We start from the raw sequence: 12,644 nt of genomic DNA on the forward strand, positions 1-12,644 counted from the left end.
ACAATGTATTCAAATTCAGCAATATGCTTTTACAATAATATATTTAAACTGCAATGCAGTGTATACATTAGCTTGCTGGTTTAAGTTACTTATCTAATGAAATAAGTCATTCAGAAAATCAAATAGAAATGGCCAACAAGGTCTAATCTTAGCCACAGCTACTAAGAAGTGTACCTTTTCAGCCTTTTCAAAATGTGTCTCCTATTGCGTCAAAATCTTGTATGCATAAAAAAAGAAATTAAATATATCTGTTTTTGTTCAAGAGAAGATGGCTTCTTTAGTTGAAGGTGATACCTTTCATTGGGTCAATATAGAAAAATTTCATATAGGCTTTTGGGAAGTTAGCTGTCTTCTTAAGATTCCATCTAAATTAGTTTGGGTTTTTTTAAATAAAAAAAGCGGGCTTGTATGGCAAGATGGAACATCATCGGAAGAGCAGGGGAATGAACTACCACAGGGCACCAATGGGAACCTGCCAGAGTAATGTGCAATCACATGCATTCACTTTATGAAAAAGCTCTAATTCCGATACAAAGTACCACCAGTCGTGAAAAGCCAACAACCTAGCCAGAAATTACAGATAAAGCATTTGGAATAAGAAGCACGTAGGATTATGGACCTGCTTTGCGTATTATGAAGCACAGATTTGCATCCGATTATATAGAACAGTGTTTGGAATGCACATTCCTTTTGTTCGTTTGTGTTCCTTGAGGCATACGATAGAGATGCTCAATAAGACTGTATTTCATGTGGAAATTACAACTTCATTTACTGCTGTAAAGCTTGTCATGTTATGGTAATTTAGGTCAATGTCAAAAAAGCTTCGAAATTTATCTTGTTTGTGTCAAGTGAAATCCACATCTCATTTTTCTCACTAAACAGGAATTATGATTTGATACATCCAGAATTTAAATGTCTTCTGTCAGAACATGTATAGATTTAAATAAATAGCTGAATTGGTAAGTATTTCATACAGTTTTAGTTAAGTTTATATAAATTCAGTTAGTTAAAGCAATATATGTTTTGTTGTATTTTATTGTATTTTATTATATTGTATTTTGTTCATTTAATATATTCTTAGATTAAAATAAATAAAATTATGCCACTGTAGTTTTAATATAATTTCTTTGCCTTCTTTTGTATCAAAAGCAGGAAGGATAGGTAGAAGGGTTGAACTTGTTGGACTTAGGTCTTTTTTTTAACCTTAATTACTATGTTAAATAAATAAAGTTAAAATACCATTTAAATTAAAATTTGTTGAACAGGGCTATCTCCACCTAATGTATTAGTTTCTCTTAGTCTGTCAATTCTAGTCTTGTCATACCCCTTAAATATATATATATATATTGTAAGAAGCACTTTGTAAATTGTTGGCGCTATATAAATAAAAAGATAATAGTACAAGTGCATCTAAGAAAAAAAAATAAGTACCTAACTAACTGTACACAACACTATGAAAAGCGTCATACATGGTATAGAGGGCCAATTTTCCAAATAAACAGTAAAGAAATTAAAGAAGATTTTTTGAAAGAAAGCATGTTACAAATAGTCTTTAAAGACAAGTTAATAAGCATGGTACTATGGCCACCATTGTGACCATAGTACCATGATAAGACCGAAGTGGAACACTAGTAGGAACCCATTTTTTCCTGTTCTGTGGCAGCAGAATATGCAATACATTCCTATCCCATGGCTGGCATGATAAACATTTGTCCCTACCTGCCAGCCAAAAAACAGGAGGAACAAGTAAGGAAACATAAATGGTCAATGAAATTACCTAAGTGCTCACCGTGCCCTTTATCAGGGTCTGCCCACATGGGACCATTCTGTAGGGGCGCTGAAGGCACTTTAATATGTCTTAAGGACCAAGTGGTTTTCATCTGATAAATTGGCCAATTTGTGTTCTTTTTTCCTGGTCAGCAAAATGTGAAAATGATATTTGTCCTGGAAAACACGTGGCCACGCTAATTAGGCAACCCGCATCAATCCTGCTTTAAGGTAGCGATATCATTTTTTTTTTATGTAAGTGTGAATACCTGCTGATTGATCACCGACTGATCAGCAGCACCCTCTGTTGTGTGAGTTCCATACTTATAGGAAGTCTTGCATGTACAGGTGATAACACAAGACCTCCGACATAACCTATTTAGTATTGGCTTCTGCAGACTGCCTCAGGTGCAAGGCAATCCCCTCCACCGGGAACCATCAAATTTTTCACATTTAATTTATTTTATTAAAAAAATAATAATATAATGTTTCACCTCATAGAGGTTTTAAATCTGTTTCATGATAAAATGGAGGTTAAAATAGATCAAAAACTAACCAGTCAGGTTTGTGATTGAGCAGGACAGAGTTATATTGACAGTATTTATATGCAGCACTCAACAATCTCCATTGTAATAATTCTGCTTTATTAAGTATCTTGCATGGTAGCAACTTGTAAGTCATGGGGGTTAAGTTTGGGGGAGATAACTTTGAGACAAGGACTGGTTAGACAAGCAAGTTTTGCCACCTTTAGCCACACATCTAGATGCCTGAATATTTGCTGGGTGTGCAAAAATGTGTCCTTCCTAAATTCAGGTTAAAATGGATACTTCAGAGAGGAGCAAAATTCCCCCAGTGATATCTTTTGAAAAGCAGGAACTTGCTTGGTATTCACAGTTCCTCCCATGGGTACCAAACTTCACTTTTCATGCAGCTCTAATGGTCAGGAGAAGGTGAGGTGAAGACACAAGTAAGCCTGAGGAAAACACATACATAGTTAACAACCCACATCAGACTCGCTTCTAAAAACCCAAAAATGCTTTGTTCATTGAACACAAATATCTGCAGCATGCATAACAAGGAACACCCTGACCTCACCATGTCAGTGTTCTAGTTGAAGGGCACTTGGAAATGATAGTCAAAGGCAATGTCCCATCTTCACAATTTTGTTCTTGTGCTTCTCACTCCTCTCTATAGAAGAACACTGCGCCAGATATAGTGGGGAGCAAGTTCCTCACAGAGTGAGTGAGTGAGTAGTGGCTGGTCACCATGTCAAGGGGGTAGAAGTGTGTTATTTGTTAGAAGAGAGGGCTTCTGAATCTTTTGGGTTCTTGCAGAAGAATCATATTGCTTCCCTGTTTCAAATTCAAGAACAAAATGTAATAATCAAAAGTATCTTATCTCCATAGTGAACATAATTGGTGATTGGAATAGTTATAAGTGAATCTTTAGTGACATCTCCTGGCCTATTGATGAAATGGTTTTATCATTTTAGGTATATATGGCCTTATCCCTATTGTCCCATTGCTGAAATAGCTGAAAACACCTTAAGAAACAAATACACACTCCACATGAACATGTACACCAATATGGAAAAATAACTCTCCTACTAGTTCTGCAGCAATCCCCAAAAGTACTTCCTCAAGTACAACAAAAACATAGATGTAGACCCGATGAGAGCGCAAAATATATGTGAAACAAATATAAATAGAAGCACAATCATGTAATATTGCCCAAAAAAAAAAAATTCTCATGAAACTCATGTATACCACACTTGGAAGAACACTGACAGACTGGGTCCTGTTAGGAGAAGTTTCCAGCCATTTGGAGCCATGTATATTGGGTTTTTTTTGCACACCACCAGTTGGTGGTATTCTATACAATTTTTGGATGCTGCACAATGTGCTTTTACTCTTTGTTTTTATAGTAGTTATTAAAAGAAGATGTTTTCTACATGATTTTGATGGGCTCATTTACCATGGAGGCTATTTTTGTTTCCCACATGTTCTGCACTCCCATCAGGTCTACAGTTATAAAACACGTACATGCTTCTCTGACGAAAGCTATTATGGCTGTAACGTTAATAGAGTGTGCTCGGTGCATTCTTATTGATTACTATTGTAGGATAGAACTGAGATCCTTAAAAACTAGGTAATGCCATGATACGTCTCAGTAACTCCAATTCATATTTAATCCTTATTGGCAAACCCCTGCTGCGCATATAAAACACATTTACAAAGCTTTTTATTGAACCAAGTTTTTTGTTTCTTGTAAGTGAGGGTCTTTGCAGTTTAGCAGCTCATCTTTCTGAGAGGTGGAACAGATCATATAAAAACTTGCTTGTTACACAGTAAAATGTCCCTTTATTTCTCAAAGCACATTTCCACTTGTAGAAGTCTTAAGCGCCATCTGCTGTTCACTTCTAAAATATTTTCAAGAAATACCAATAACAAAAAGGTATGGTGGGTGAAGGTGATGGGAAAACCCTTCCACTTAAATCTAATCATTGTTTGCATGCTCCTACCCAGAACCCCTTGCGGTTGTGGCAGCACCATGAGATTTCTAAGGAAAAAGCCTTCTGGCTTGTCTGGTGTTTGTAGATTAGTGTTTAGCAATGCTTCTACTACCCCCTTAAAATATTTTCAAAACATAGGATTTCAGAATAGATAACAAATTCTGCCCATGGAAGGGGCTGGCACGTTCTGGCTTGGGGGTAGGTACAGCTACCAGGCTCCCTGGTCCCAGTACCTAATATATACACTAGCCCGCGCCCTTACACATTCACTATAATACACACACTCAAGCAAACACACACACATGGACACTCACTCAAAACCACAGACTAATACATACATGCTTCACCATTCCATTACACCTCACTCTATCAATCACACCTCGCACAATTACTTTGCCTGGAGCTCATCCTTATAGCTACTCAGACACTATGCAACACTTTTACCATGGGGTCACAAAACATCTTATTGCGTGACCCCACTGTGTTTCTATCTTTGCAAGAATTTTGGACTGGCCCTAATTCTGCCCACCTGGTCTGCCCATTATATTCTGCTGTGAAGAATTTGATCATTGCCTTCCTCAGACATTGTGGGGTCAAAATTGGAACATGTGCATTTCAGGTCTCACAATTTTGGCAGATTACTGGGCCGTGTCTCATTTGAGACACAGTAGAGGTTCCACATTTCAATTTAACCTCATAAAAGCGCACACCTTGAAGATTTCAAAGACACCCTAGTTACCTTTGTAGGTGTTCCACAGGAACCACAAATCTATTGGCTACATAGGAGTTTGAGGTTTTTGTTCTACCTTTTCACATGCCATGAACATTTTTATATGTCAGCATTACATGGTCCCAAGAGACCACCGAATTGTGCAAAGAAGTTGGAACAGGAAGGTGCATATCATGCTTTTGGCGCTAAACACACAAATACCCATAAACTATATATTCCCTGAAGGCACATCACCTAAGGATTTCAAAGACAGATGTAAAGGGAAAACAGATTGTTTTTTTTCCTTTACTTTTTCTCATGTCAGTAACATTTTGGGGCAACTGCTGCATGATGGGATATCAGCATACCTGGGAACTCTCCGGGTTTGACCCGGAGATTGCCGGGTGAGCGCTGCTCCTCCAGTTCAAGATCTGAATCCTCCGGGTCGTGCGAGGGGGTCTTGACATGCCCCGCTCCCCGCCATTTTTCCTTTAAATGGGGGTGTTTCCTGCTGACGTCAGTGTGCAGTCCTGGCCGCGTCCCGCAAGGGTAGCCAGAGCCCAGAAGTTCCCAGGTATGGATATCAGTAACAAGAAATAAAACACGCACCTCATGCTTTTGGGGGTTAAACTACATCTAAATAAAAAAAAATAACCCCACAAACTATATATTTCCTGAAAGCACAAATCCCAAGGACCTCAAAGTCACCCACTTATCTTTTTATGTGGACCGACATGACCACAAATCTAACAGAAAAACTTGAGTTTTTCTTCTATCTTTTCACATTTCATGAGTATATCAGGATGAATTATCAGGCTTTCCTTTGTCTTTCACACAGGGCAGGGTTTTTTGATAAGGTTCCTTCCCTGGGTTTTGAGGCATTTTTTTTTTTAAATTGTTTTTTTGTGTCTCTCCTTTGCTTCCACAAAAAAAAGAATATTTTAACCTAAAATGCAGCATGAGGACTTGTGTGGGGGCCGAAGAAACAATCAGCCCCTTCCCTGAAGCTACCTGTGGTGCCTGCGATGTGCGTTGAGCAAGAGCAATCAAAGGCTTGTTAAGATCTTTCACTCTGTCCTGATATTTTATCCCGCACACCATTCACCATTTTAGCACCCTTCTCTGATCTCTTTCTATATTATCTATTGTATATGCAGAATTGCACACAATACACTAGGTGAGGACTGACTCAATACTCTAGGTGAGTTAGATTTGTACTTCAATATTGAAATTCTCATCCATTTTCCTAATCTACTTAAATCTTTAGTCATGTGGTGTCAGGACCCAGTCGAGCAGGTCTGGTAGGAGTCCATGTGCAGGGGATACGGGGGACTCTGTCTGTACCCCTTTATGCATGGTGACAGAGAGATAGGTACAGACAGAGTAGCAGAACTGGAAAGGACGGGAGCTGAGGCAGAGAGACGGGAGCAGAGGAAGGTACAGGCTCGGGAGCTGGTACAGTTACAGGCTCGGGTGCAGGTACAGGTACAGGCTCGGGTGCAGGTACAGGCTCAGGCTCAGGCTCGGGTGCAGGTACAGGTACAGGCTCGGGTGCAGGTACAGGTACAGGCTCGGGTGCAGGTACAGGTACAGGCTCGGGTGCAGGTACAGGTACAGGCTCGGGTGCGGGCCCACTGGCAGGTAAGCTCACAGGCAGGTTCAGGCACAGGTACAGGCTCGGGTGCGGGCCCACTGGCAGGTAAGCCCACAGGCAGGTTTAGGTACAGGTCCAGGTATAGGTTCAGGCACAGGCGAGGCCCACTGGCAGGGCGGACGGGAACGGAAGCCCACTGGCAGGGCGGACGGGAACGGAGGACTACCGGGCCAGGCACATGTACAGGTTCATGCACGAGTACAGGCTTATGCTCGGGTACTGGATCATGCACGAGTACCGGCTCAGGCACGGGTACGGGTTCAGGCTCAGGCACGGGTTCAGGCTCAGGCACGGGCACGGGCTCAGGCACAGGCACAGGCAGGAACAAGCTCAGGTACAGGCAGCGGCTCAGAGCAAGGCAGTCCTACAACTTCAATGTCAAGGCCCTGACTGATGGGCAGGGCAGGTCTTATAAAGGCAGGGCTTCACTCAGTTCATGAGGCGCAGCTGTACCTGATAATCAGGTTCAGATCACTCCAGAGGGAAGAGGGTGGCCCCTGGTGGTAGCAGGAGTATTAGCCCAAAGTATAATTCAGCCATGGTTCAGGCAGCAGAGAGTGGACCCTGACAGTACCCCCTCCTCAAGGAGCGGCCTCCGGGCGTTCCTAGGATAGTGGTGTGGCAGTAGCCAATGGTGCTGAAAGCTTTTCTCACACGTAGAGCGTTTTCGAAAACCTGCAGGTCACCTCGACGTACGACAGTCCCATTAGACGCCACCACACACTCTGATGACATGGCCTTAGGTGCGCTGGCCTGGGTGGTATGGGCCTTAGCCGCTAGATGCGCAGATGCGATGGTTCCGGGAAGCAATTGTCTTGTCCGACTTCTGCATTCGTCAGGGGTTAGGAATTCCCCCTGTACACAAAGTCCCTGGCGTTGGATAATACCAGGACTGGATTGGGTGGAGGCTAGAACGTAGGAGGGTGTACCAGACCTCTGATCGCGCAGCAGTTGCTCGTAGCGGTTCAGGTCTTTCCTGTGCACGAGTGTCCCATCAGATGCCAGGACGTTACCAGGAGCCCCAAGGAAGTGTCTAGCGGTCTGGGGTTCCTTGTTCTTATTCCTAGGAGTGAAGGGAGTGGTAGTCCCAACCGCACAAACACCCGTGGTATGTTGGAGCTCGGGTGTGTATGCCATATCATCCTCTGAAGGAGCATCGTCCATGTCAGACCAGTCAGGGTCGTCAGACATGGTCTGGAGTTCCTCTGACATGGCTTCAGATGGCGTAGGTTCTCCTGGTGCCGCGACATGAGAAACCTCTGGTTCACCGTGCTGCGGAAGAGACGGGGTGTGCTCCAGCTGTGACAGGTTGCTGGTGTCATATGCAGGTTCCTGGGCACAGGGTTGGTCAGTGTGGGTTGCGGGTGACTTAGCAGGTTTCCACGGACAATACGTTATCCTATGACCGGTCTCACCACAATAATAACACAAGTTGTCCTCTCGCCGTTTTTGTTTCTCTTCTTTGGTGAGAGGCTCACGCTTAACACTCTTCTGTGGAGCTTTCTTGCCCTTGGTCTTGGTCATAGGCTTTTGTTTAGTGCTATCGCATTCCAACACAAACCTTACAGATTTGCACAGCTGCAGAAGACATTCCGCCAGTAATTCCAGAACTGCAGTCATCCCCGCAGACTCCTTGGTATGGCCTTGACATTCTGTCAGGACCCGGGCGAGCAGGTCTGGTAGGAGTCCATGTGCAGGGGATACGGGGGACTGAGTAGCAGAACTGGAAAGGACGGGAGCTGAGGCAGAGAGACGGGAGCAGAGGAAGGTACAGGCTCGGGAGCTGGTACAGGTACAGGTACAGGCTCGGGTGCAGGTACAGGTACAGGCTCGGGTGCAGGTACAGGTACAGGCTCGGGTGCGGGCCCACTGGCAGGTAAACCCACAAGCAGGTTCAGGCACAGGTACAGGCTCGGGTGCGGGCCCACTGGCAGGTAAGCCCACAGGCAGGTTTAGGTACAGGTCCAGGTATAGGTTCAGGCACAGGCGAGGCCCACTGGCAGGGCGGACGGGAACGGAAGCCCACTGACAGGGCGGACGGGAACGGAGGCCCACTGGCAGGGCGGACAGGAACGGAGGACTACCGGGCCAGGCACATGTACAGGTTCATGCACGAGTACAGGCTTATGCTCGGGTACTGGATCATGCACGAGTACCGGCTTGGGCACGGGTACGGGTTCAGGCTCAGGCACGGGTTCAGGCTCAGGCACGGGTTCAGGCTCAGGCACGGGTTTAGGCTCAGGCACGGGTTCAGGCTCAGGCACGGGTTCAGGCTCAGGCACGGGTTCAGGCACAGGCACGGGTTCAGGCACAGGCACGGGTTCAGGCACAGGCACAGGCACAGGCAGCGGCACAGGCACAGGCACAGGCACAGGCACAGGCACAGGCACAGGCACAGGCACAGGCACAGGCACAGGCACAGGCACAGGCACAGGCAGCGGCAGCGGCTCAGAGCAAGGCAGTCCTACAACTTCAATGTCAAGGCCCTGACTGATGGGCAGGGCAGGTCTTATAAAGGCAGGGCTTCACTCAGTTCATGAGGCCCAGCTGTACCTGATAATCAGGTTCAGATCACTCCAGAGGGAAGAGGGTGGCCCCTGGTGGTAGCAGGAGTATTAGCCCGAAGTATAATTCAGCCATGGTTCAGGCAGCAGAGAGTGGATCCTGACATGTGGTTTATTCCACCAGAATGTGGTGTACCATACTTTTGAGACCTTTTGTAATATCAAAAATAATAACATTAACCAGAATAGGTCCAAGTGCAGATCCCTGAGGTACCTCACTAGTAACTTTCTCTGAGTATTCACAATAAATTTGAGACACCTCGTGTCCCTTGGCCACTGCCTTATCCATATATATATTTTCCAACATAAACATTGCAATTTATTTGTGAGGGACAGTGTAAAATACATTGCAGAAATATAGATGAGATATCCCTCAGTCTATCATTTTAGGTACTCGGTGGAAAAGAATCAATTTGTTTGATAAGATCTCATCGCAATAAACCAATGCCAGTTTCTGACCTTGCAACCCATGTGTATTCACATATGTAACAATAACATAGTAACATAGTAATTTAAGTTAAAAAGGCAAAAAAAAAACACATTAACTGATCAACAAGCTATAAGTAATCCTGTCAAATTTTTATCAATCGTATCCCAGTATATTCTTCTTTTGCTCTAAAGGCATCTATTGAATGTGATAGCTCAGCCTCTGTGGTTTTCCACATCTTTATTGTTCTTACTGTAAAGAACTCTTTTTTGCTGCTTTAAGTGAAAAATATTTTCTTCAAGTCTAAATGGTTGACGTATTAATGAATTAACAGAGAACGTTTGGTCCCATTTACATATTTGTATAATGCACACACTCAAGCAAACACACAAACTCCCTCTCACACACACACACATACATGCACCCTCACTCCAACACACCGACTAATAAATACTAGTCCCTATTTAAGTCTTAGTCACCCTGTGGTAATTGGGGGCACAAGGTGACTGGAAAACCCAGCCTGCTCTGCCCTAACCAGACTTCCATAGACTAGCTGGCCATGGGGGCTCTACATGACCAGAAATGTTCCTTGCGCCTGACCAGGACATAGCCGCAAATCTGTGTGGCTAGGAACTGCATCAATCAGTGGTGATTACTGTCGGGAACCACTTTTTCGCTGCCTGAACCATGGCTTTTTTATACCTGTGGCATTTAAATCTGCTACCACTAGTGGCCACCCTCCACCCTCTGGAGCACTCAGAACTCAGGTGTGCCTTGTTACCTGGGTTGAGCCCTAGTCAATACATCCAAGCTGGGACTTGTTACCTGGATTACACTGCCTTTATGAACCTGCCCTGCCCTTCAGTCAGGGCCTTTGTATTGAAGCCTATGGACCTTTCTGCTGTGGCTCTGCACCTGTACTGTTCCTGGTTCCCTGCTTTGTGTCCTGATCAAGTGGATTCCCTGCTTTGTGTCCTGATCAAGTGGATTCCCTGCTTTGTGTCCTGATCAAGTGGATTCCCTGCTTTGTGTCCTTCCAAGCGGGCTGTGTGGCTTTTGTACCCTTCCAACCGGGCTGTGTGGCTTTTGTACCCTTCCAAGCGGGCTGTGTGGCTTTTGTACCCTTCCAAGCGGGCTGTGTGGCTTTTGTACCCTTCCAAGCGGGCTGTGTGGCTTTCGTACCCTTCCAAGCGGGCTCTCTGCCTTTCGTACCCTTCCAAGCGGGCTCTCTGCCTTTCGTACCCTTCCAAGCGGGCTCTCTGCCTTTCGTACCCTTCCAAGCGGGCTCTCTGCCTTTCGTACCCTTCCAAGCGGGCTCTCTGCCTTTCGTACCCTTCCAAGCGGGCTCTCTGCCTTTCGTACCCTTCCAAGCGGGCTCTCTGCCTTTCGTACCCTTCCAAGCGGGCTCTCTGCCTTTCATGCCCTTCCAAGTGGGCTCTCTGCCTTTCGTGGCCTTCCAAGCGGGCTCCCGGCCAAAAGACTTATTACCGGTATTTATTTTGCCATACGTCCGGTTTCTTGCTTAGACTGTATTACCCTTATTTGCTGGTCCTGTTATATACATAAAATACATTGCATTACCTGGATTTCTGCTTGTGGTGTCTTTGTTTGCATAATCATGCACCGTGGGTTACAGACTGAACCCCAGGTATCCCCTGCACATGGGCTCCTACCCGACCTGATCACCCGAGTCCTGACGGAGACTCATTTGGGAAACCTGGTTTTACTACCCTTTAGAACCGAGGTTTGGCCCAGATACTTTACAAACTATTTCTGGGTACTTTCCCAGCGCTGTCGCTCAAGGTCTCAACAATGAATCAAGTCAACATCCTTGGACCCTGGGATTGCCACTGCTCCCACGGGATCACCCCGAAATAGTGACTCTTTACCAGGTGGGCATTGCTGGCTATGGAACTGTATGGAGGCGCCGGGCCGTCTGATAGTTGATGGGATTATACACTTTAGCTTTGTGGATAAATATCCATGCTATTCTCAAGAAACCCAGTTCTGTTTGCACCCTACACTAAGTCTCGAATAGTGCTTGAGTGATTACAAAGGGTAAATTGTTTGAGCAATTGAGCTTTAAGCGGCAAGGAAGATCTCTACAGTCGGTTTATGGGTCACATAATCCATAGCCTTGTCACCGTGGGAAATCTTAATTTGAAGGTCCAATCATAGTACAGTGCTGGAGACTAGGGTGTGGGGCAGTGCTCATTGATGTTGTAAGCAGTGGTGTCGGCAGGGGGGGGGCAGAGGGGGCCATGGCCCCCCCTACAGCATGCTGTGCCCCCCCCCAATTGAAACGCCATTTTTTTTATTTATTTTTTTTAATAGACGCGGATGCAGGGGCGGGCTGGGCAGGGGGGCAATTGCCCCCTAGGCAGCCCTGAATGTACATTAAAGGGCCGCGCGGCCGCCCATTTAAGTGGCCGTCTTTAATGCCCGCAGCATCCGCGGTGGGCCGGGCGAAGTGGCCGGCAGACCGAGATGCCATTGCAGCCGCTGTGGCTGCGAGTCTTAAAGCGGCGGTTAGACACGCTGGCCGCTTTAAAATCATTAAGCGGCCAGCGTGCCTGCACAGTGCCGCCCAGTGTCCTGTTCCGTGTGACTCCGCCCCCTTGAGCGGCACGTCACATCGTCAATGTGATGGGCTCCTCAAGGGGGCGGAGTCACACGGAACAGTTCCTCGTGACAGGTAGAAGAGCACGTTGGAGGACAGCAGCAGTGAGTAAGTATTAAAAAAAAAAAGTTGGGTAATAGGAGGAAGGGGAGCCATATTCAAAGGGGGGCTGCATTGGGACAACAATTTAAATACAAAATGGGGGTGGCTAGGGGGTATAAGTACACCACAGGGTGGTTGGGGCACCACATAAATCAATACACAAAGGTGGGTGGCTGGGTTCAATATACATGGGTCATTAACAATGCAAAGGGGGACATCAATACACAAGGGAGGGGGGCTGGCTGGGGACATCACAAAAATCAATACTCAAGGGTGTTGGGGCATAATG

General features: G+C 45.5%; 1 protein-coding gene across 1 annotated transcript in view; it reads right to left on the reverse strand.

Moving 5' to 3' along the window:
- LOC149300636 (pumilio homolog 3-like) overlaps positions 1-7,854 on the reverse strand; it is a 34,890-nt gene extending 27,036 nt beyond the window's left edge. Inside the window, exons 1-2 of the mRNA XM_089485124.1 lie at positions 7,217-7,854; positions 506-563 (exon numbers count right to left, since the gene is read on the reverse strand). Of these exons, the coding sequence (XP_089341250.1) occupies positions 506-563; positions 7,217-7,854 (696 nt within the window). The remainder of the gene's footprint in view (positions 1-505; positions 564-7,216) is intronic.
- Between the last annotated feature and the right edge of the window lie 4,790 nt (positions 7,855-12,644).

Source organism: Sceloporus occidentalis, unplaced genomic scaffold (assembly GCF_023333645.1).
Source record: "Sceloporus occidentalis isolate IW3139 unplaced genomic scaffold, rSceOcc1.0.p SCAF_24, whole genome shotgun sequence".
NCBI classification, from domain to species: Eukaryota; Metazoa; Chordata; class Lepidosauria; order Squamata; family Phrynosomatidae; genus Sceloporus; species Sceloporus occidentalis.